The sequence below is a fragment of the Corvus cornix genome, chromosome 13 (genome assembly GCF_000738735.6).
Source record: "Corvus cornix cornix isolate S_Up_H32 chromosome 13, ASM73873v5, whole genome shotgun sequence".
NCBI classification, from domain to species: domain Eukaryota; kingdom Metazoa; phylum Chordata; class Aves; order Passeriformes; family Corvidae; genus Corvus; species Corvus cornix.
The window spans coordinates 576,506-598,674 of record NC_046343.1 but is presented as its reverse complement, the minus strand read 5'-3'; the positions used below and the strand labels follow the sequence as shown (position 1 = coordinate 598,674).

General features: G+C 47.5%; 1 protein-coding gene and 1 long non-coding RNA gene across 3 annotated transcripts in view; both read right to left on the bottom strand.

Annotated features, from left to right (window-relative positions):
* Nucleotides 1-18,391, bottom strand: part of PPP2R2B (protein phosphatase 2 regulatory subunit Bbeta) — a 67,777-nt gene extending 49,386 nt beyond the window's left edge. The window contains exons 1-2 of one of the 2 annotated variants that reach the window (XM_039559809.1): nucleotides 18,290-18,391; nucleotides 18,079-18,156 (exon numbers count right to left, since the gene is read on the bottom strand). In XM_039559809.1, the coding sequence (XP_039415743.1) occupies nucleotides 18,079-18,156; nucleotides 18,290-18,299 (88 nt within the window). In that variant the 5' untranslated portion in view covers nucleotides 18,300-18,391. Of the gene's footprint in view, nucleotides 1-15,620; nucleotides 15,772-18,078; nucleotides 18,157-18,289 lie in introns of those variants that run through there. The other variant, XM_039559810.1, reaches the window with a different exon arrangement.
* LOC104689467 lies at nucleotides 8,996-13,763 on the bottom strand. The gene is made up of 2 exons (XR_005603077.1): nucleotides 12,141-13,763; nucleotides 8,996-10,222 (listed from the first exon to the last, which is right to left on the bottom strand). It is a non-coding gene; the product is annotated as an uncharacterized LOC104689467 (long non-coding RNA).
* Nucleotides 18,392-22,169: the final 3,778 nt, after the last annotated feature.

Genomic DNA, 22,169 nt, shown 5'->3' with positions numbered 1-22,169 from the left:
TTAGCTTCACAAATCTGAAGAGCTAATTATGCAGCAAAAATGGGGTAATTATACTCCTATTCTCAACATATAATTGGTGACAGCCACCTGGGCTGGTGGCTGGCTGGCCCATATTTAAGGGACAACCCCAAAGGGAAAAGGCTGTCTCAGGGCAGAGGCCCCCGTGCTGCATACCCTGCAGGAACCCAGAGCTTCTCACCATCTCCAGTGCTGAACATATCCACTGCCATAGGCACAGGTTCCCTGGGATGGCCAGAGACAGAGACATCAGGATTCAGTTCTCCAGAGGACCACAGACAACTGAGTCCTCCACAGCCAGTTCATAAATATTGTGCCAGCAGTAGAGCTGAGCACCCAGAGAGACTGATGCTCATCTCTTCCAGCCTAGGAAGCCTGGGCAAGGCTCAGGAAGGGCACCAGCTTGCACCAGCCAACAAAGACCATTCCCATCCAGCCATGAAGGGACATGCAGAGAGGGTGAACCCTCTCTGGATGAACACCCTCATGGTCAATGCCTCGTGCAGGACCATCCCTTGTACCTGCAGACAGTGTGCTGGGCTGCTGTGTGGTCCCCAGGGAATGTTTACACCCCCCACCACATGTTAATATCCTCACTGTGATTTCACTGCACTAAGTCAATTTGTTTTTCATGTTTTCTCCTATAAGTCATGTAAGCAAGCTGGGGAAGCCATAACCCATACCCATGATGAAGTCCCAATCATATGAACCTTAATTAGCATGATTTGAAGAAGGCCAATAATTTACCAGATTAACCAAGATCAAGAAAATTGGGAATCCAGGTTGAATGCAGAGGACAAGCTGCAGCCCTCTTCTTCCCAAATGATGGAGAACAAGAGTCAGGACTTCAGGGCAGAAAAGGGAAGAATCAGTTCATTGAATGCAAAGTAGGTGAAGACTTCTGCCTCCCAAAGGTCAAATGATAAATTGATCTACTTGGCCTTGACCCCTGCTGCACCGTTACAGGTGCTGGTACAAGCTGTACATGATTAACAACACGCCAGTAACGAGTACTGCCACACACCCAGCCTGGCTCAGGGAACAGCTGTTCCCCAAGGGCTTTCTCTCCTGCCTTCCATTAGACCAACCAGCTTCTGCTGCATTTTAGCAGCCCTTTCTTCAGATGCAGTCTTTCCCTACTAAGCATTTTATGCCAGGCTTTAGAAAAGCCCAGGCATCTTCCCGTTCATCAGGTCTCTCCTATAATGCAACAACCACACAGCAACAATATAATGCAACTGTGCAGCAGCAACACAAACATGGTGCTTCCTGGAAAAACTTGCTATGAGTTATTTCTTATTCTACTCTACAGACCATCCTGGCATAGTATACGTATTTCCTCTATATTATTAGTAAATTATACTATTGCTAAATACACTGCAGAACACATACAATACCCCAAGAATGGAATGAGGCACAGAATATTTCAGGAGGGTCTGAGACATCAATGTCTTTTAAAGGATACAGTGTGAACAGTTTGTCACATGTTCCTCACATCAGAGATATAATTAGCTTAAATACTTACACAGTAAATAGGATTTGCCACTTCTGAAGATTAAGGCCACATGCTATAGCATTGGAGCATCTGAACCAGTGTAGCACAGTCGATGCTAAGGAATAAGTTTTTACTTGAGAACAGCTACTCTGAGCCATGCTGCAGGTGAGGCCTGTCTATGTTGGTGTTTTGTCTGCTCCTCTGGGTTTGGGTTTTACCTGGAGTAACAAACTCTACTACAGGTGACAGTGGAAGGCCAAAACTGACAGGCATTGATTGGGTATCTGGGAGTGAAACACATTGCAGGGCACGAGTGCAGGTGTCCTGGGGAGCACTGGACACAGAACACACAGCCCAGGTACAGGCACCACGTCACACACACGGGCTCGTTGACCTAAAGGGCTCACAGGCTGCTGCAGCATAATGTGATAGGGGGTTAAAGAGGATACAAGAGGACACTGGAACATTGTTCATGAGACAACCATGAGAGCACGTCTCAGGCTGAATTACTAAATCTAGTAAGCACAGAATGCAAAAATAAGGACAGTATTTTGTTTCTTGGATTTTTCTGTTGATTTATTTTTGGTTGGGGAAGAAAATCACTGTGTTAATTTGACTATTTCATATGAAAATACAGCTCTCAAAATGTTTTTAATTAGGTTAGGTCACCCTATGGGAGGGAACATGTGAACTCACACGTGCATTTGAGTGGAACAGATACAACTGCTTGCCATCAGCTGGCTGCACACCTCAGCCCCTGCTCACAACCTGCAGCCTGCACAGGCCAGGCCCTCCACACAGGCATCAGGGCTGGGCAGGGGTGAGTGGGACCTGCCTTCTCCACGCTGTGGCCCCTTTGTCGCTCCGCTGCTTTAAAAATGTCAGTCACCAGGACAAAGGTGAAAACCAATTCCACAGAGCAAAGCTGGCAATCACACACCACAGTAATAAAAAAAAAAAACCAAACCAAACAAAAAAACCCCGTAACCTTTAAAACTACTAAACAGTCAACAATTTGCAGACTGTCAACCCATCAGATGACGGTCAGAAGAACCAACAAAAGAGAAACAGGGATCAGTCTGAGTCCTGAAAAAGTGAACTTTGTCATGTATTTACACTGGACACTCAGATGCTTCCCCACATATCCCGGGATATTATGTGCGAGAATGACAATTTAGCATTTATTCGGTTAAATTAGCAATTAATATGCAAAATTTCATACGGCCTCAAAGGTGGATTTTATTTGAAAGAATGTTCACCAATGAAACACCAACACATCCAGGTCACTGTGAATTGTATTTCCTAAACTGCAATTACTTCACAGCCTTCAGTTAATTGAATGTCCCACATCAAAAAGTAATGAAATCATGGTATAAATTAAAATAGGGCTGCCCATGTCTTGCAACACAAACATAGTAAGTTTCAGAGCACTGGGAACCTGAGGCTGGGATTACTACCTTATAAAAATCATTCTGCTTGTCCTCAGATGTCACCCAGCAGCAGCAGAGTGAAGCACACACAGATGTAGCCTGGCCAGCCTTGCAGAATGGGAAACACAAAGGCTAATCAGTCAGAGTTAACTCCCCAAAGAAAAGGAAACTTTGTGTCTGGCAGAGCAGCACTCCTAACCTGCACACGGATTAGCTGAAGTTCCACAACTGTCAGAAGGACAGATGGTGACCCAAAATCACCCTGGTGGGAAGTGCAAAATGGGGTACAGCAAAATACAGCTGCTGCTGCTGCAATGCTAAGAGCTAGGGAACCAAGAGAGCCTGTCAGGACCGATCAACTCGCCAACTGTTTCCACATTAACAGGAATTTGTCAGTTTTTAGTGGTACTTCACAGAGCAACAGCCAACATGAGTGAAGGGCCTGCCTGCCCCAATAACCAAGCCTACCCCGTGGTGCCCTGGCAGACGGCAACGCTCCGTAGCAAACCACGTCTGGAAGCCAGCAAAGCACTGGAGAGCCAGCCTGGCTCATGCATGCTTTGGTTAACTCAGAACGTATTCTAAGCATGAAACTATTCTGGTATTTGCCGGGGAAAATAACAAGCATGCTCTGATTCAGTCTGGTATCTATGGGCCCAGGTGCCACGAGCATGGCAGCACTGCCATGAGCGACCGCAGCCGCGGCCCTGAGGGTGCCCGGGAGCCTCCCGCCAGACCCGGCCAGGCCTGGGAGCACTGGTGGGCTGCAGCCCGGGCTGGGGGCTGGCAGGGTGAGCCTGCACTGCTCTCCACTCATGCCCACACTTGCCATTATGATATGATACATTATACCAGATCGTCCCACAAAACAAAGCCCACAAGAAGGGAACGTTCCAGCTTAAATTGAGTTTGTGTTCGAAGTTCATAAGCATTGACAGAGGGTCAGGGAGTGTTACACTGATCCTGTTCAACATTTCTTATGTGCACATGGCCCTAAATCCACCCAGTTACACTACTCCTCCGTGACTCAGAGCCACAAACAGGGAATGGCCAACGACAGCAACTGGAGCAGCTCCAGCCCTTCGGCTCCGGCTCTGCCCTGCCCTGCCCTGCCCTCCACCTCACCCCAGGTCAGTCATTCGTTCTCTGTGAACACCTGAAGTTCAGCATTCCAGTGTGACCCATCATTCCCGGGGCTGTGCCTCCTCCCCCGTGGGTCCTCCAGGTGCCTCCAGCAAAAAACTGCAGCTTGGGAAAGGTGGCACTGGGGCTGGCCAGGGTCCCCAACCCTGGGAGGGCCCTGGGACCTGCTGGCCCCCTCCGAGGTAGCAAAGGGGCTGCTTCATCACAAAACAAAACTATACCTCCTTTTTGAAGTCCCAGTGAGAGAGACAAGTGAGGCTTTGGGGAGCCCTGCCTGGCACTGCCAGCTTCCCACCGCTTCCCAGGAGAACTGACCTCCTTTCTCCAGGATCCTCTTCAGTCATGGAACTGGGAGAGTTCCCAGGAACAGCCGTGGTCACAGTGAGAGAAGATTTCTCTTCTGTGTCGTGTGCAGTCTTCATACTTGTTTACAGTGATTCCCACTTCTGGAGATCTCCAACAGGAAGGATGGGATGATAGTATCATACAAGGATAGAAATGGGCTGGAAGAATGCTGCACTGTCAGGATAAATATAGAGGATGGCCTAGGACATTGGCCAGATCTGGTCTTTGCTTACACTAAAAGGAGACCAACCTTTAACAAGACATAAACCCAACAGTGCTACCAAAGAATCTTCAGAAGTACAGCTGAGGGGAGGGGAAAAAGGAAAACAAGAGACACCATGGGGAGCCTTAAAAGTTTGCCTGACTTCTCAGAATGCCAATGCTGTAAAACTAATATTTGTATGTCGCTAATATTTACATATAATCTCCCTCATGTCATTTGGAAAAATAAACCTGGAAAACTGTTAGTTAATAAAAGATAGCATGTCTTATTAATGTTCATATAGTAATTACGAAAATCACATATCCATCTGTTAAGCAGTCAGCAAACAAGACAAACGACTGTGTTATGTTAAACAGATTATAAAATGCCTGGGGAAGGAAATCTAATAGCCCCAACCCAGCCATGAATCAAGCAGCAGCACATGGGCTCCAGCACACATGAACACACACACATGCCTTTCCCAAGGCCTTTTTCTGAATTACATATAACAACATCAGCAATGAGGTCAGTATGACACTAGGCATAGAAGTCTACATTGAAATGTGATGATGTGATCATTAAGATTTTATTGTCCTTTAAAAAAAAATTACTTCCTAAAACAGACAACTACTCCCCTGAAGGTGAGAGCAGAACAATATACAAAGTAACATTAAATCAAATTGCCCCTGTAAACATGGGAATACAGCTACTTTAATCCAATTGAATAAACAAAACTGATTTAATTCCTGTTACGTTTGTGAGTGATTTCTGAACAAGGGAGAAACATCTGCGCAGGGAGAGTAATTAATTCGTTAGCATGAACACTGTCAATCCATCCGTGTGTTCTCTGGACACTCAGCGCAGTCCATGGAATGCTGCACACCCCTCCTTCACACCGTATATATGCAACTACTGGGTGCCAGCTTGTAGCAGTCTTACCATGACTGCTCACATAGAACAAGTACTTGTGCTCATTAAAAAGAGGCATTTGAACAGTGTATTTCGCATGAGGTCACACATATTAGCAACTCCCTCTGCCACTCGGCAGCAATGCACATGGTACTGCCACAAAAGGACATCCTGGACAGAAGCCTGAGCACCCCGCTCCCCCACAGGAACCGCAGGCATTCGCTCTCGCAGCTCTTGTTCCCCAGCTTGTCCCAAGCACTTCCCACACTTAGCTCAATCAGCCCTTCCACTCCAGTCTGCCATAACCTACGAGAAAGAGTCAGTTTTCATCCTGCTGACTGCAGAGTCTATTTTAGACCTATCCACCACCATCATACAAATCTTTTGCCAATGTGCTATGACAAAGAGGCTCCACTGCTTCATTTTCCTGAGGCCCAAATTGATGGGAAAAGAGTGTCAAAGGTGTAACAGCAAGGTTCCCCATACTCCTGCCCTCCAAAAATGGGTGTCAGAAAAATATGGGGATGACAGTCCATCAAAAACACTCTCCATGGCCTTCGCAGACTCACACGTGAAAATTCATCAGTGTGAATTTTATGGCTTTTCAGTTTCGACAACACAGAGAGTGACATCAAGCACAAAAAACCTGCAATATCTTTCCTCTCAAGGACAACTACCCTCGAGAAATTACAAAGCTGGCACAAAAAAGAGAAGAAGATTATTTCAGGGCAGCCCAAGCAGCAGGGGACTGTAATTCTGCAGGCAATGCCTTTGCTGTCCAGCTGCGCATGCGCTCACAGTCAGGACACAGAACCCTCAGAAGAAGATGGGGAAGGCACAGGACGCCCATGGGGGCACACAACAGCCCTGGGCAGCACCTGCTCGCCCCACACAGGCCAAGCTCTGCTTCTTGCTCTGCACCAGGCGTCCTTGGGCCTGAACCCGCTCATGCACCAGGAATTCTCACTGCCATCCTTCATCTCCTGAAAATGAGCACCTCTCAGCAACTCTTGACTTTCTCCTCCCACAGGCTGCAGGGCTTCAGATCCTCAGGATGGGAGCCCTCCTGGAGTCCCCATAGGGCCCCATCCTGGGGACACAGGCTCCCCACCATGGGGAGCAATGGCCCATGGCGGTGCTCATGCCTGTGGGGCCACCACAGACAAGAACCACAGGAGGAGCACAACTGCCTCTTGTTTCCCAAGCACTTTTGCCCCTTGCTCTTAGGCTGCTCCTGATTTTAATCAGTCGTATTATTTATTTTCTTCTTCCTTAGTCTGTCATTTAAGACTTCAGATTAACAGTGGGGATGGAGAGAAGCCTAAGCCAGTATTAGCTGAAACAGGCAAGTCAATTAGCCTCCTTCAATGGAACAACATCTGACTATATGGCAGGGGGTCAAAAAATGCCCCTTCATGGCTTTTCTTTGTGGGTTAGTGTGGTGGGTTTGTTGCCATCTGCTTGTGAGTTGATTACTCTTTGATTTCAGCTGAGGAACATCAAATTTAAAGACAGAATCAAGGCAAAGATAAAAGGGAAGCCTTCTCATCAGCTCCTGCTTTTGAACACTTTGGTTTTGTTGTGAAATTTCCACTTCAGGAGGGTTACTGAGAAACCAAATTAAAGACAAGTAACACCTGCATGCAGGCTTGTATTGGCAGGGTGTGGACACATGTATCTGCCTTTTTGTATGGATGCATGTGTGAAAATCCTCTGCGTGACTCAACCATGGTTTTTCTTAATGTTATATTTTATAAGCTTGAACAAGTTCCTTGACCTTTCAGACCTAGAGACTTTATGCTTAGAACACAAGTGAGCAGTAACAGAGCGCTCAGGCCATGGCTGTGCCGCGCTGCCAGGATGGCCAAGTGCCCCTGTGCTTATCACGCTGCACAAGTGACAGGGCCCACGCTTTCACAGCACCATGTAAGCACCCTGTGCTACTTTAAATCACTTCATGAATGTCACAGGAAGGGAAGACAAAGCGTTCTACAAAAAATGTTCATTCAACAGAATCGAGCACTACACCCCTCCGCTTGCTCAGGCTCAGTGACCTGATCACACCTGGTTCCAGCAGATGCAGTGCCGGTGCCGACAGCAGTGATCTCTCCCTGGGCAGGAATAAAAAACACGGCCAGGAGCCACACAGGTGGGTGCTCACCCCCAGGCTCTGCCAGAGCTCCCAGCCGAACTGCCATGGTGCTTCCTGAGAGGCACCTCCTTCAGGGGAAACAAAGGGAATAAAAAGGCCACCAGAGCAGCTCAGGATTTAAGTACAAAGTGCATCTACACCAGAGGAACCCAATCCTGAACACGGCCCCCTTTGCTGTTCCTTTTCTGTTCTCTCCTTGAGTTTCTGACATAATGCACAGCTCCCTCACAGATGTGTTGTGTGGATTCTTTAGTTAATGTGTAAAAGGCCTTTTTGCAGCTATTTAGTGCTAAGTGCTGTCATTATACAGGTGGGCAGAGCATTTGGAATTGGCACAAGAGAAAGATCTGTGCTGGAGATCAGACACAGTGCAGTAAGAGAAGCAGGCTGGGATAGGCTGAGCTCCCACATGCAGCAACGATCCCGAAGGGATACACAGGTACAGACCGGAGTCCTGCAAGGGAGAGGAGCTGAGCACTCTCTGCAAACTGCACAGCAGAAAGGTCACAGCACTCACCAGGGTTAACCGTGGCTGTCAGTACTCACATGGACCAGAGCAGCCCACAGCAGAAGTTACCTGTGGGTGTCAGTGGGTACTTCTACTGGAAGAAGGCTGGGCCAGGAGGAGACCCAAGAGTCACATGTCTGTGACCAGCAGTGCACCCTACTGCTTGCAGCTACACAAGCTCTCATGCTCTCTGCTAAACCCGCCACAGCCATGATGGGGACTGGATGCACCCTGGCCAGGTGCTGAGCACACCTGCCTGCATGCAGACCCTGCTCGTCAGCACCAGGGACCTGGTGCCCAGCATCAGGCATCTGACACTGGCTCTGGACACAGAGCCCCCTCCCTTGGGATAACACTGCCCCCCCCCCCCCCGCCAAAGGGCACAAGGAGGATCTCCCTGTCCATGTTCCCACAGAGCTGGTGCCTCTGAGATCCCCAAGCCCAGAGATGGAGCTGGCCAAGCAAGTGCCTGAAGCAGTGGAGGAGAGCAGGTCTGATGGCTACTCACACACTCCATGCAGCATCTTATAGCCCTGTTTTCAGAAGAAACCAAGCCAAAAGTTGCACTGTTGTGCAACACTGCACAGAAAGGAAAATAGCAGCCAGCAGCACTGGAAACGTGCAGGGACAAAAACTGCTGATGAAGTCCACAGGAGCTGGTAAGAACTCACTAATGTAAGTGCTTAATTATACTGCTGAATGTGCATTGCCGAGACAAGAGGTGGCCCAGGCTGAGGCCAGCTGACTGCTCCCAGATCACACGCTGGAAGAGGAAACAGAGAAAACAGAGTGCTGAGTTGTATACTGGAAAATGTATTATTAAATGACATGAACTTGCATTTGAAAGGAACTGCTGATTGTGAATAAATCCACCATATGGCTTTACAAAGCTGCGAGTGTGTTTATTTCCCAAATATAGCCAGATCAGCCTCTGACAGCCGGGTTTTCTTTTATAATCCATGTCAGAAAATTATTTAGAGTGTAGTATCAAACAGGGTTTGTTGGGTGACTGGTGTAACACAAGGAGTTCACAGTAAGAGCAGCGTCTCATGTACAGCAATTACACCTGCACAGCTCCACCACAACATCAACATGTGTAAGGGATTTCGGAGACCTTTTTGGTGACCTTGTTCTGTAAAGCTGCCTGCAGAGAAAACAGGGTTAAATCTCAAACTACTGGCTTTTTTAATGTTTTCATTGAGTCCCATGTGTGGCCCTGTGAGCCTTCATGTGGTCACCTGTGACATTCCTGGATGGGCTTGGTAGAGATGGCACCCAAAACCCAAGGGGCTGCAGGCTGTCACTGGGTATTTCCCATCTCGTCTACCGAGCCAGTACAGCAGCTGAACACATCTCTGGGTCTGATCAGAGACACTGAACTGTGCCTGTGGGTGTGTCAAAGGCAGTCCATGATGGTGGGGAAAATGGGCACCCTTGCCCCTGGCCTGGGCAGGAGAACGGTTTCAGCAATTCCACTGATACACAAAGCTGCCCGTCGCAGGGACAACAAATACAGACAATTTCCCTGGTTTTTCTTATTGGTAGGTCATCCTGACCACACCACACTCACCATCCTGCCCTCCCCAAAAGCGCTTAAAATAACTCCATTTAAAGGCAGCCGTAGCCCGAGATCTGCTCTGAAGCTCAGCCCCCGTCAGCTGCTCTTCCTTCTCGCTCTGAAGCATTTCCCTGCAACCTCCATCAGGTCCCTTCCGAGTGGGAGGGATAACAGAAGGCACCTTTGTGCTGATTTAAGCACTAACTAAATATAGACAGTAGGGGAACGCTGGGAAGCTACAGCTGAACACCCATCTGTAGTGAGGAAAATACAGTCACAGAATGGAAATATCTCCAGAGATATCTTGGAAATGTGCTTATAATTCGGCTTATGCTTTTGTTGGAGCCGTTCGACATGGAAAATTGCAGGAAGTCTGAGGTCCAGGTAGCCTGTAGAGGCCGATGGTCACACAGGAATGGGATCAGCGCGGGAGAGGTGTGGGGAGCAGCATCCCGGCACAAACTGGGGGAGAAGAAAAATAATTTTCAAAATCCTCCAATGCCAGGACGGAACATTCACAACTGAAAGTATTTTTGATTAAAAAATCCCTCAGCGACATTTTCTGTCATTAAAGACGAGCGCTCGTCCCGCGGGTCAGCGCCGGTCGAGGCGGGGCGGGGCGGGGCCACTCCGAGCATCCCCCGGAGAGATGTCCGATCCGGAGGGAGTCCGGGCCCCGCGGGGAGAGGCGAAAGCACAGAGCCGGCATCGGGCGTGCGCCGGGACGCGCCGCGGCCGCCTCCGCGCCGGGGGGGCCCCGCCCGTGGGACCGCGCAGGCCCGGGGCGCTGCCGGCACCGGGACCCCCAGCGGCACCGACACCGCCCCCGCGCGGCAGCCGGCGGGAGCGCACCCGGGGGCGGGGCCGGAGGGGCGGGGCCAGGGGCGCGGCCAGAAGCAGGTTGTTCCAGGGGTATCTTTGAGCCGAACTTTGAATCCCTGCCCTGTCCAGCAGTGACATCTCCCCGCAGGTGGAGTTCGCCTCCTCTCGTTTGTTTTTTTAAGATAAAATCTGCAGCTTCGAAGCCTGGAGACAAAGCTTCAGCACAGACCACACACAGTGCCCTCAAGGAGTTATTTAAGCAAACCACAAGCATTTCTCATGACCCACTCCTGGCAGAGCGAATCGAGAGCCACCATTTCAACTGCATTTAATCAAAACTTTCAAGGCTCCAAACTCATCAGAATCACCTCCTGCTCTATACTCAGCTCCACTCTCTATAATGAACTCTGTGGTCAGGAATTTTCCCTTTCTTGGCCAACCAGCACGAAGAGTATTGCTCAAGAGCAAAACCTAAAAGGACAGACTGGTTCCAGCTTACCACACCCGTAATGTATGGTCCCATGAACCAGCCCACAGAGCACTCTGATTCCAGCTGATCACCCCCAAAGTCTGATCAAAACCAGCCCCATGTTCTCCACATAAGTCCTGTGGCCTTGCCCACTGCCCACCCCGAGGGAACACCCCAACAATGCCCTCAGCAATGCTTACTCTCTCACTCAGAAGGGTCACACGGGAACATGAACATTAATTTGTTTAAAACAGCAGCTCAGTGTCATGCCCATGACTCAAAACAAATTCAACCCCACTCTCTACCCAACAGCTTTGAGAGAACACAAATGAGGTCCTGAGCCTGGGAAATAGGTGCAAAAAGCACAGACTTTTGACATAATTAAAGCTGATCTCCATGTCAGGCCGTGTCTGACCCTAGGAGCTACCAGGATTTTTACTTTTTCCTCCTTTAAAAACCACCTATTTCAGCAGAGTTCTATCACTTCTGGCTGTAAACTTTCAACAGTGTAAGGTCATGTGAGGGATCATGGCCTCAATATAAAAATTTTTATACTATCAGAGCTCACTTCCAGACACAAAGCACTTTTATGTGGCATTAAGAGGTTTAGAAATGCCACTCATAAGAATTTTAAAATTCCACCCTGAACTGATGTGAGCACAGTGTGAACCTAGACCTCTGTTCCTGTTTATCTGGCTTTCGCACATGAGCTCCCAGCTCGTAGCCCAGTGTTCACATGGGGATGGGGCCTGCTCGTGCAAGGAGCAGCAGCAGACACAAAAATGTTATTTTTTGTAAAAGGCCTTGATACGGGCAGAGTAAGAAAAAGTGTAAGGGAAATACAATCAGTTCAGCCTTTAATGAAAGGTATTTCCAGCTCCTGAGTCACCACAAGAAAAATACAGGTGCACTGATCATCCCCAATGGAGAAAACTGACCCACCTGCACCGCTGCCGAGCCTGAGTACCAGTACCAGAGCCTGAGGCTGTGGGTTGGGCATCCTGCCACGTTCTGACATGGGAGCTCCCCACCATGTCCTGCCAGGACACAGTTCATCACATCTCAAATTAAAGCAGCCCAACAATTCACCTGCATCTCTCCTGTCTGCTGCTGCAGCACATCACCTGCCTCACACCAGGCACTGCTACAGGAACAGGGCCGTGCTCTGGGATTCCACTCCCTCAGGCAAAGAGGAATAAAAGAGAAGAAATGGTTATCACAGAAACAAGGACTTAAGCTCACTGGGAGAAGAAATAATTTCCACACTGCTTCAGTTTGACTCTACGCCTTGTATTTTGGAAAGGGAATTAGCCCTTTTCCCCCTAGCCACAATCCAGTTCTTTGTAGCCACACAGAATTAACCTCATTTACTATTAGGAAATGAACCGACCAGGCAGCTGGACTCTTGCACACGGTTTATGTCCTGATAAATAAGACCTGAAATTAGAGCCAGTCTGATGTTCTTCACTCAAAAGCAAGGATTGATGTGGCATTCAGAATGAGAAACTGCAAAACAGCTAAATCAGGAGATGCAGTTATTGTAGAAAGCTCAATCTTAACTCAGTGTTCTCCTCCATCAGCCTTACACTAATGGCCTCTATTCATGTAATTATAGACTATTAATTACACCAAACCATATTTCCATACTTTTGCAATCGTACTGTACCTCAAATTCACACACCATCCTGTAAAACTAGGACTGCTGTAAACTTAATTTCTGTGGGTTTCCCTCCAGAGTCATAAGGACTTCCATGAAGCTCCCAGCTGCTGGTGCCTGATTAACTCTGGTCAGAACCATTGGAATGACTCACCAGGAAAATAAACCCACTTGTGGTCAACACAGCAGGAACAAAACTTACAAGCTGGTGGTAAGTGTAATAGTCATCATAAAAACAAAGGTAAAGTCTCCAAACCAGAAAATGGACTAATTTAGGTTCACTCCAGGTGAACGATCTTGTGTTAGAGCTCTCCTGCATGTGGACTGAGGTGTGCTCTGTGACATGACTGAGCGCAGCGGAGGAGCCTGCAGCCACCAGCAAGCTGGTCCCTTCACCACTCCATCCCACCTACAAGCTGGCGTCAGGGACCAGGAGCTTTGAGGCACATTTTAAACAGTTCCCAAGCAGACCTTCCTTCATGTTGTTAATTGGCCTCTTCTACTGATCCCACTGAAACCTAACCACACTTTCTGTGGTTACCCATGGAGGAATCTGCTGTCTGGAGCATATGAGGAAATAATTATTACTTTTTACATGCATCACTCCAAAGTATTTCAAAGGCCAAAAGCTTAGCCTAGAGGTGCCCCTAGGTAAAGAGCTTAGTTTTAAGGTGCCTCTGGCTGAGCTTTCATCTTAAAGGCCCCTACAAAGCTAACCCTCAAGTTTAAGGGCACCTTTGAGCTAAGCTTTAGTATCAGCTCTAACATAAGTGACTGAACATCCTGGCCTTCATGTCACCTCCACTGGAACCTCCTAAAATGCTGGTTCAGAGCCTGGACACAAACTGAGAGATGTGGAAAACCAGGAAATCATAAAAGGCTTCAGAGAAAACAAACAGAGAGATACCAATGGGCTACTGAAACACAGGCATTGCTCCACTCTTTGGAGCATTTGTGAGCCAGGGTACTATTACACAAATATTCTGGAAATTATCATAACTTCCAAACAGGAAAACACACAGAGCTACCCAAAGGATGACAGAGGAGTTGCTGTGACTTACCAAGCAGCAGGGATCAGAATTCATCTGTGCCACTCTCTTGTCATTCAGTGTGTAATTTGGAAGCTCATGTAATTTCTGAAGATGAAATATAAATTCTCTTTCTGTTTCAACTGCTGCAGGACAGACCTGGACTGCTGGCGGGAGGAGAGCTCCCCACGGCCAGCCAAGCTCCCTCTGCCAGGCGAGCTCGCCACGGGCTCACGGCTGGGCGGCAGCAGTGGGCACTACGCCGACACCAAGCCGACAGCCACCACTCGTCCTAGCGCTCCTCGGGATAACTCCGGAGGCTGTGCCCTCTCTCGGGGGATGCTGGAGGTCGAGGACAAGGACTTTGTGTCCCCAGCGGCAGGGCGGAGCGAGGCTGCACCACGGGCCAGTGCTCACCCTCGCTGCGTACAGTCCCTGCCCTGTGTCCCGGCAGCTGCAGCCCAGGCAGAGCCTCGGCGCGATGCCAGCCGTTCTTCAGAGGCCTTGAAAGAAACATTCTTTGCCAAATACGTAATACTTAACCCACTGGGTTTTTAAAGCTATTTATTAAACTGCTTTTTCAGGCAGGAGGCAGCTCTTACCTTCTCTTCTTAGTTTTGCTAATGAGTTAGGGTGGAACAGGGTCTTTTAAACTCTCCAGACCTCAGTTTTACCCCAAGTTTATTACATGCATCTAATCATGGGTCTAAGAAAGGGTGCTGTTCAAGTTTCATTTTTTCTATGTTGTTTGCTATGAAGAAGAATGCATAGCACACCTGTGTGACATTTTTTCTTTAACTCTTTTTTTTTTTTTTCACCTCATTCCTGTCATATGACCTCCCTTAAAAGAGCACAGAGGTGTGCTTCTCCACTGACTTACTTGTTCCCATACAATAATCCAGAAGTGACTTGTTCAGGATATCTTAAGGGACTGTGCCTTTGGACAAAGTCAACATGAAAACAAGAGAAATCTTCAGAAAAATTCTCAAAGAAAGAACTTCAGAGTCAGTTATCTAATTGGATAATTTTATCTGCTTAGAACTTCAGAGAAACTTTAAAACAAAAAAGTCTATACTGTCTGCTTGGATTGAACTACAGCAGCCTGAGTAGCTGTAGTAACTTAGCCTAGAGTGTCATCACCTGCTGCCAAGTGCTCCTTGCTTGCCCCTTCCACTCCACATCCTCAGCAACCAAACATCCCTCCAGCATTTGCCTGGATTTTCCTCTTGGATCAGGTTGGTAATTCAGCCATATACACAGACTGATGGGTCTGCAGAAAACTGGGTGACAGGGTGGTGGTTTTCCTCATTAACTGATTTTGTTTAGAGCAAATGAGGAAAACCGCTGTGGTTCCACACGGGGAGCAGCAGTACTGGGAATGTAAATCCCACGGAGCTGTCTGGTGCCTGCGGATGACCCGTAGACCTGTCCGACAGCTCCCACACCGCGTCACACGGGGATGAATCCGCAAGAATGGGCTGTCCGCTGCGAGAGTCCCACGGAAGTCTCGGCAAACATAGTCCTACTGCTTTGCATTCCTACCCTGGAAATGTGAAGTTGAAACACTGCTGAGAACACTTCCTTTTCCCCAAATTGCTGCAGAGCTGTTTCGCCAAACATGCTCTGCTGACGGCAGGAGAGAGGTCGGGTGACCGGAGGCGGGCAGAGCGTGGCAGGATTATTCCATTTCCTCGGGAATATCCGGATGCATTTAAGGCCACATCTACAAACTACACACACCTGGAGCCGTGCAGCACTATCACCGCAGCTCCCGCGGCCGGTCCCGCGGCTCGGCGTTTACCGGCGGCCCCGCCAGTGCAAGGGAGGCACGGCCGTGTCCGCCGGTCCCCCGCCCGCGGCCCCGCGCCCCCGCGTCCCGCGTACCTTCCGCGTGGCAGCTGGCGGAGCGGAGTGCGCCGTGCGGCCGGAAGAGGTACGGGAGGTACCGCGAGAAGCATTTCATCTTCCGCGCCGGACCGAGCTAAGACACCGACCAATACCGGGGGAGAGCGGTACCCCCGGCCCGCGCGGAGCGGCGGGGAGGGCCGGTCCCCGCGCTGCCGGCGGAGCGGAGCGGAGCGCCCCGGCTCGCCCGGCCCGGCCCCGCCGCCGCCGCATCGGTTGCGGCGCGGCCGGGAGCGCTGACTAAGCCCGTCCCGCCCGCGAACACACCCCCGGCGCCCCGCGCCCGGCCCCGCAGGGAGCCGCAGAGCCCGGGGCCCGGGCCGCCCCAGCCCGCCCGCTCCGCCGCAGTCCCCCCCGGCCGCCGGGAGCCGCCGTCGGGGCCGCGCAGGGCGCATCGCACCGGGAGCGCGTCCCAGGGCCAGCAGGGCCGGAGAGACGGACGCGTGTCCCGAAACTGCCGCACGCCCGGAGCCGAGCGAGCCAGCCCCGCACCGCGCCAGCCTCGAGGAGATTTCACCTCTTACGTTCGCGCTAATCAGTTTTCCACAGTAGATTGCTAATAATCAATATATCAGAATAAGGCAAGATCTCTAAAATTTGTTTCCTTTTGGCAGTACTGAAATGTAGTTCAAAGCACTGTGATATGACAATGGCACTCAGCAACATCATGTACTTCACATTTAACACTGAAATCAGTGTTTGAGCAGCTGAAAGATATCCCAGGGCTCCCATCTATGCACAAGGGAGCTCATTCATCCACACAGTTGCTTTAGTTAAAGGATCCATTACACCCCTGGTTTTATCAGGACAAGTACCACGGACTGTGACACCATTCTCCAAGTTAAATGAAGCAACAACTAAGGTTTATGTAGGTCTGTTTGTGCGGCTTGTGTGTGGATAAGAGCACGCAATTATCACAAAATTAATGTAGAATTGTTGTTGGCAACATTTGAAGTATCATTTGAAAGCCAGAATGACAGTCCATTCTGCTGAAGGAGGTAGGCTCTACCACATTCAAAGATGCAGAGCATTGTAATAATAGTAACATCTCTTTTTACCTGACCATAGATGACTGCATGCTTCCTAATCACTAAAGAAACCACATTGTGCAAGTTCAGGATGCCTGGATGTTACCAAAAGTTCTGAAGGTCAAAAATGTGTCATAAAGACTAGCATAATAGTAACAAGTTGTGGATAAACTTCTGACGAAGGTGAGGCATCTGTAATATTCCGTTTATGACTTAATTCATGTGTATGTACATACATTAGTACCTCTGCACAAGAACCAAAGCCCATCCCACATGTAACACTCTGAGCTTCCTCCTCAGTCATGGTCACGCTGTTTGTGACTGTTCAGATTGAATGCACCAATGGTATCACCTTTTCATTACTAGCTTTTAAGTATTATCCATCAGCCTTTACTGTTCTGTGAGCCCAGATTACCCCAAGAAAAAATCACAGGAGTCCTTTCCTACCATCATGCCTCTGGATTCATCCACTAACTCTCTCCAATGGTTAAAAACAAAACAAAACAAAACAAACCCTTATAGCCCTCAGCTGATAAATGGTTACATTAAGAAAAGGAAAGAGAGCAAGAGAGGCAACCTAACATTTCACTAATTCTAAAGTAGCAAACAAGTACTCCTGACCAGTTACAATGATCTGCATATTCTACAGTAAAAGCTCAAAACACTGGTAAATAATTTGGAAAAACAAAAACAAAAACCAACAAAAAACCTCAGTAAAAAAATATTTTTACTTTAATTGCTATGGTGGTGTTTTCCTCTAGAGATTCAATAAATTGTTAGATATGCTTCTGAGTGTTGTGCCCCACTGTACTCTCTAGAGATTACAGACTGAAACCCTCTTCTGCAAAAGCAGCATAACAAAACTGTCGCTGAAGCAGGACAGGTGACAGTGCTCCAGGCATTCCCAGAGCTGCATTCCCACCAGGAGAAGTCAGAGCTCTGCTGTCAGAGGCCTGGGCCGACTCAGTCCTCTTAGTCTCATAAGACAGTGCTTTTAAAGAAGTCATCACACTTTGTGGACCACAACAAAATAGAAGAAATATATCTAATAGTCCATCTCAGTTCCAGAATTACTTCCAGTAAGAATTATAGTTGGAGAAGCTGTCTCATAATTCCCTGAAAAACTCTGTAAATAACAGCTGAAAACCAGAAGAAAATCTATTTCAAAGGCTATTAATATGATTAAGCTATAATACCTTCAAATGAATTCTTGCATCAGTAGCTAATTTAAGAGGCCCATCTCTTTCAGATGCACAAGTACATAACAAGGGCAGAAACCAAGGAGCATAGCTTAGCTCTGTACCAGCAGCTCCCAACAGCACGCAAATGACCTTCCTGCACACCAGCTAGGCAAGATGTATGTGAGAAGTTATTTTTGGTCACAGCAACAAAAGGAAAAATAAACGTACCTTCTGTCACCCCAGTATCTATAGTTCCTTTTACTTGACTGAAGCACCACAGCACATCCTGCATGAGGCTTCCAAATCCTGCCAGGAAAACACATTCAGAAAGAAGATACAGTCACATAGGTACATAGCTTGTCCTTTTTTAAATGACCATACATGTACACACATGCACATACAACGTGAAATCTCTGCATGAAGATAAATATCTGCTCACCTGGTGTCATGCTTCCATGCAAAGTGCAAAGCTAACACTGCAAAGCTGAGAGCATCGTGCCTGCGTTATGAATCACCCGTCTGTTCTCTCTGTGCCATGGCAGGGCTGTTGGGAAGTGGAGCCGTCGGAGTCAGTCCCCTCCACATCACTGGCAGCAGCACAGCAGTCAGGAGGCCCTATAGTCATGGTCTTTGTCACAGCCTCTCTCCATCAGAATACTAATGCTCCCAGTCATTTCCAGCACTGTTAGAGAGGGAGTGAAACAGGAAAAAGAACTACTGCCACAAAAAAATTTTTTCCCATTTGTGGTCAGTGTAGTTGTGAACTGCTTGGCAATGAACCCAAGCAGCATGGAGCTGCTTTACAATACATTATAACACTTTCATCAAAATCTGCCTGCAATCACAAGTGCCTTATAGCTGCTTTAAAAGATTACTACAGACATTTCTATTGCAAGGGATATTATTAAGCTGTACCGCTTTCAGCTGTGTTTGATGCTGCAGCAATACTCTGTGTTAAGACTCTCTGAGAGAAATTAGGATTTCATCTACCACTGTTCCTTGTTTTCTTGACAGGTCAGCAAAATTTCCCTTTCTGTAACACAGTTTTCACTGTTCCACAAAAAATCCACTGCCTCAAAGGACAACTTGCTTCCTTTCATCCTAGCACATGTTTTATCTCAAAGCATTTCCAGGCATGAAGAAAGCAGGAAAATGGAGCCATGAGGAACAGTAAATGTCGTCTCACCTGTTTTACGCACAGGTGAAATGGGTAACAGAAAATGTGGGTATTTCAAAGTCGACAGGTGTGATATTGAGGTCAGTCTGGGATCATGCCATGGAGACTCAGACTTGTTACTTCTCTACAAAAGAAAAGGAAAACATGGTACTGGGAGATAACGTCCAGTAAGGGATATGACCAAGCTATATGGACTATGCTGTAGCCTAACTGAATGTGAGATTTCTGTCAGATTTTATGTTTTTGTACATTAATACAGGTATATATTAAAAGTAATGTAATCATGTGGAATACATAATAGGTACAAAGTCAAGAGTGATTTTTATTTTATTGGATTATTCAAGCCAAATATAAGGGGAAGATGGAGCTTTAAGGATACGAAAGGGGGAGGGTGAGGATTAAATGCTGCATCCAGGCAATGGGGAGATGGCCATTTTCCAGAGGCTCTGTGGTGCTTCTTGCTGCTTGGGCAGAAACTTTGATAAGAGTGACAGTAAGTCTAACATCTGGGCAGTTTGCAGGGTTCTGTCTCAGATCTTCACTGTCATAAACATTGCTCTTCAATATATTTTTTGCCCAACAGTCTCTGACAGGATTTGTTCCTGTCCTCCCCACTGTGGTTCTCACACTGACACCAGGGGTGGTTTATTCCTGATTTGCACTGGAATTGCTGACAGTAGCAGACAGGGTTTCTTAGCCCTTGGTACCCCCAGACTGTTACAGACACCAGGCTGGGTAAAAGCCTGTAGTAACCGAGCCCCCCTTTCATATGTTGGAGATAGGTGATTTAAAGGAAGTTGTGGTTTTTAAGGTTTATTGCTAACTTAATTTCTGAAATTTCTCTCTGGACTGTGTAGACCTCACCTGTAATTTTTGGAGTTCTTTCTCTTAGCACACCAGTTCTTGCTTTCAGGATGAAAGTTCACTAATGAAGTGCATGTCTTATGATATTGATGTATAGGAAAATCTTGCCTGCAAGCTTGGTCTCTCTTGCCAGCATGCAAATTAAAAGCCTTTTCAGTGTAAGAATTTGAAGAACTCTTTTAAAAATCAAATATGCCTGGGGAAAGGCTGCACATGGATATTGATTAATTTTATCTGTACTGCATCCAGCCCTGGGACTGAACAAGTCCAAATGCTGTGGGAGAGCATCTGTTTGAGGTGCACACGACAGGCCTGGAATGCTGATGGAAGTGGATGATGTACACAGGGGTCCTGTCCCAGTGGGAGAGATTATGGTACATATTAGTGAAAAGGAGTGGGAGGAATACTTTTACATCCCAGCCGCCTATTGACACCTTGTTTGACCACGAACCAGTGTTAACTAATGAGCTCCACTTCACTGCAATGAAAACAGACACACAGAGAAGTTGTTAGTCACTGTTAACAACCCAGCTTGCTGGAGGAGAGCTGTCACACACTCACTGTTGATTTGTGTGCACAAAGCTATGCATAAAGCATTTGTTTCAGTAGAAACTTACTTAAAACTCTACTTAACTTCATTTCCATATTATGATTTTCCCCTTAGTTGTTTTTTGCAATGTAAATATTATGGAAAGGGTTTTAAAAAATCAAAACAATGACTGTTAGGTGGTTTTCATTGTGCCAAAAGAAGGAAAACAAGTAAGTGAAGTGAGGTGGATTTTCTTTTATCTATTTATGTTGGAAAGAGACTCTCCTTATTCCAGGTGTAAGTAGAGCTGGAGGAAGGGAATGTGTGAAGCATAATTCAGTGTGAAAGGAAGGCTGCAGTGAAGGGAAACCCCTTGGTATAGGAGGGAATGTGGAGAGCCAGAGGTCAGAATCCTCTGACCATATGTGACAGAGACTGGGACAAGGACTCTGCATTGCCAGTGGATTCACTTACCAGGAGCAGTATTGGAGAATACTGGAGAATACTAATATATTAATGGCACAGTTAATGCCACCATTAATATATAAAAGCTTTTATCCAGTAGTCTCTCTGTAGAGAATGTCTTCCCTCTGGACGCACTTTAGATTCCAAAGTCCTGTTCTGCCTTAAATTCTAGTGACCCCTAGCTGAGGAATCCAAGTGCTTCACATCCTGCAGCCAGGAAAAGTCATTCCTCAGTGTGTTCTCTGAACTGGAGCTCAGACTCTACAGAAATCTTGCTGGGATTGGTGTGTTTAAAAATGCAGGCTCCGGGACACTGTGGTTTGCATTATGAAAAGGATGTCCAAGGTATTTTCAGAAGCAGACACCTCACAGCATATATCAGAGTGAGTGCAGGTGCCATTGTCTTTGCTGTGTCAAGGGCTGGGGAAACTGTGAACGGGATAAGGCACCAGGGACAGATTTGCCCATCCAGAAAAAACTTGATCCCTGACCATGGGAGAGCCCGTGCTACAGGAGGGGAGCCCTGGGTGGTCCAAACCTCTGCACAGGCTGCAGTGAGTTTTAACCTCGATTAAATATGTATATCAATACCTACACTTTGGGACTGGCAGCCACCTGCAAAGCATTCAAGACCATTCTAATCCACAGTACGAGCTGTGGGCAGCGTGTGAAGGTGAGCCCACTTTAATCACAGGAGATGCCAGCAATGGGTATTGAAATCTAACACATTGCAAGCATACCATAATGTTAACAGTTCACTAGAAGATTACAGCTGAGTTAGGGCTGCTCAGTATAATTTCACTTCTTTTAAGACTTAAGGTTCCAGAAAATACATAGAGTAAGTATAGCAAAACTTCTCGGTTTTTGTAAGCCATTGACAAAAATTAGCTTGATACTTGAACCAAAAGTATAGTTAGCTGAATAGTTAAAATTGTAAAAGTGAATAAAACTTTTAAAAATTATTTTTTAATTCAGTGGCAGCCATTAGGGTCTTTACCCCCTCTGACCTTTGCACACCCCAGGGGTTTGCCTGGCATGGCCAGGCCTGGGGAGAGGTGGGGTTCATGTGCTGGCAGAGTGTGTGGGTTGGTGGCAGGAGCCTCTTGGAAGAGAGGGATCAGCCGTGCCTCCTCTCCATTAGAAGGCACCAGAGATCCACCATGGCTCTCCCATTTCTTGAGCCAGGAAAGCTGGAGGTGGCTGTTGTGCATGATGGGTGACTTAGAGAGCCCACTTCAGTTCCCTGAGTTTCTTCTTCTAGTATGAGTGAAAAAATTCCCCTAC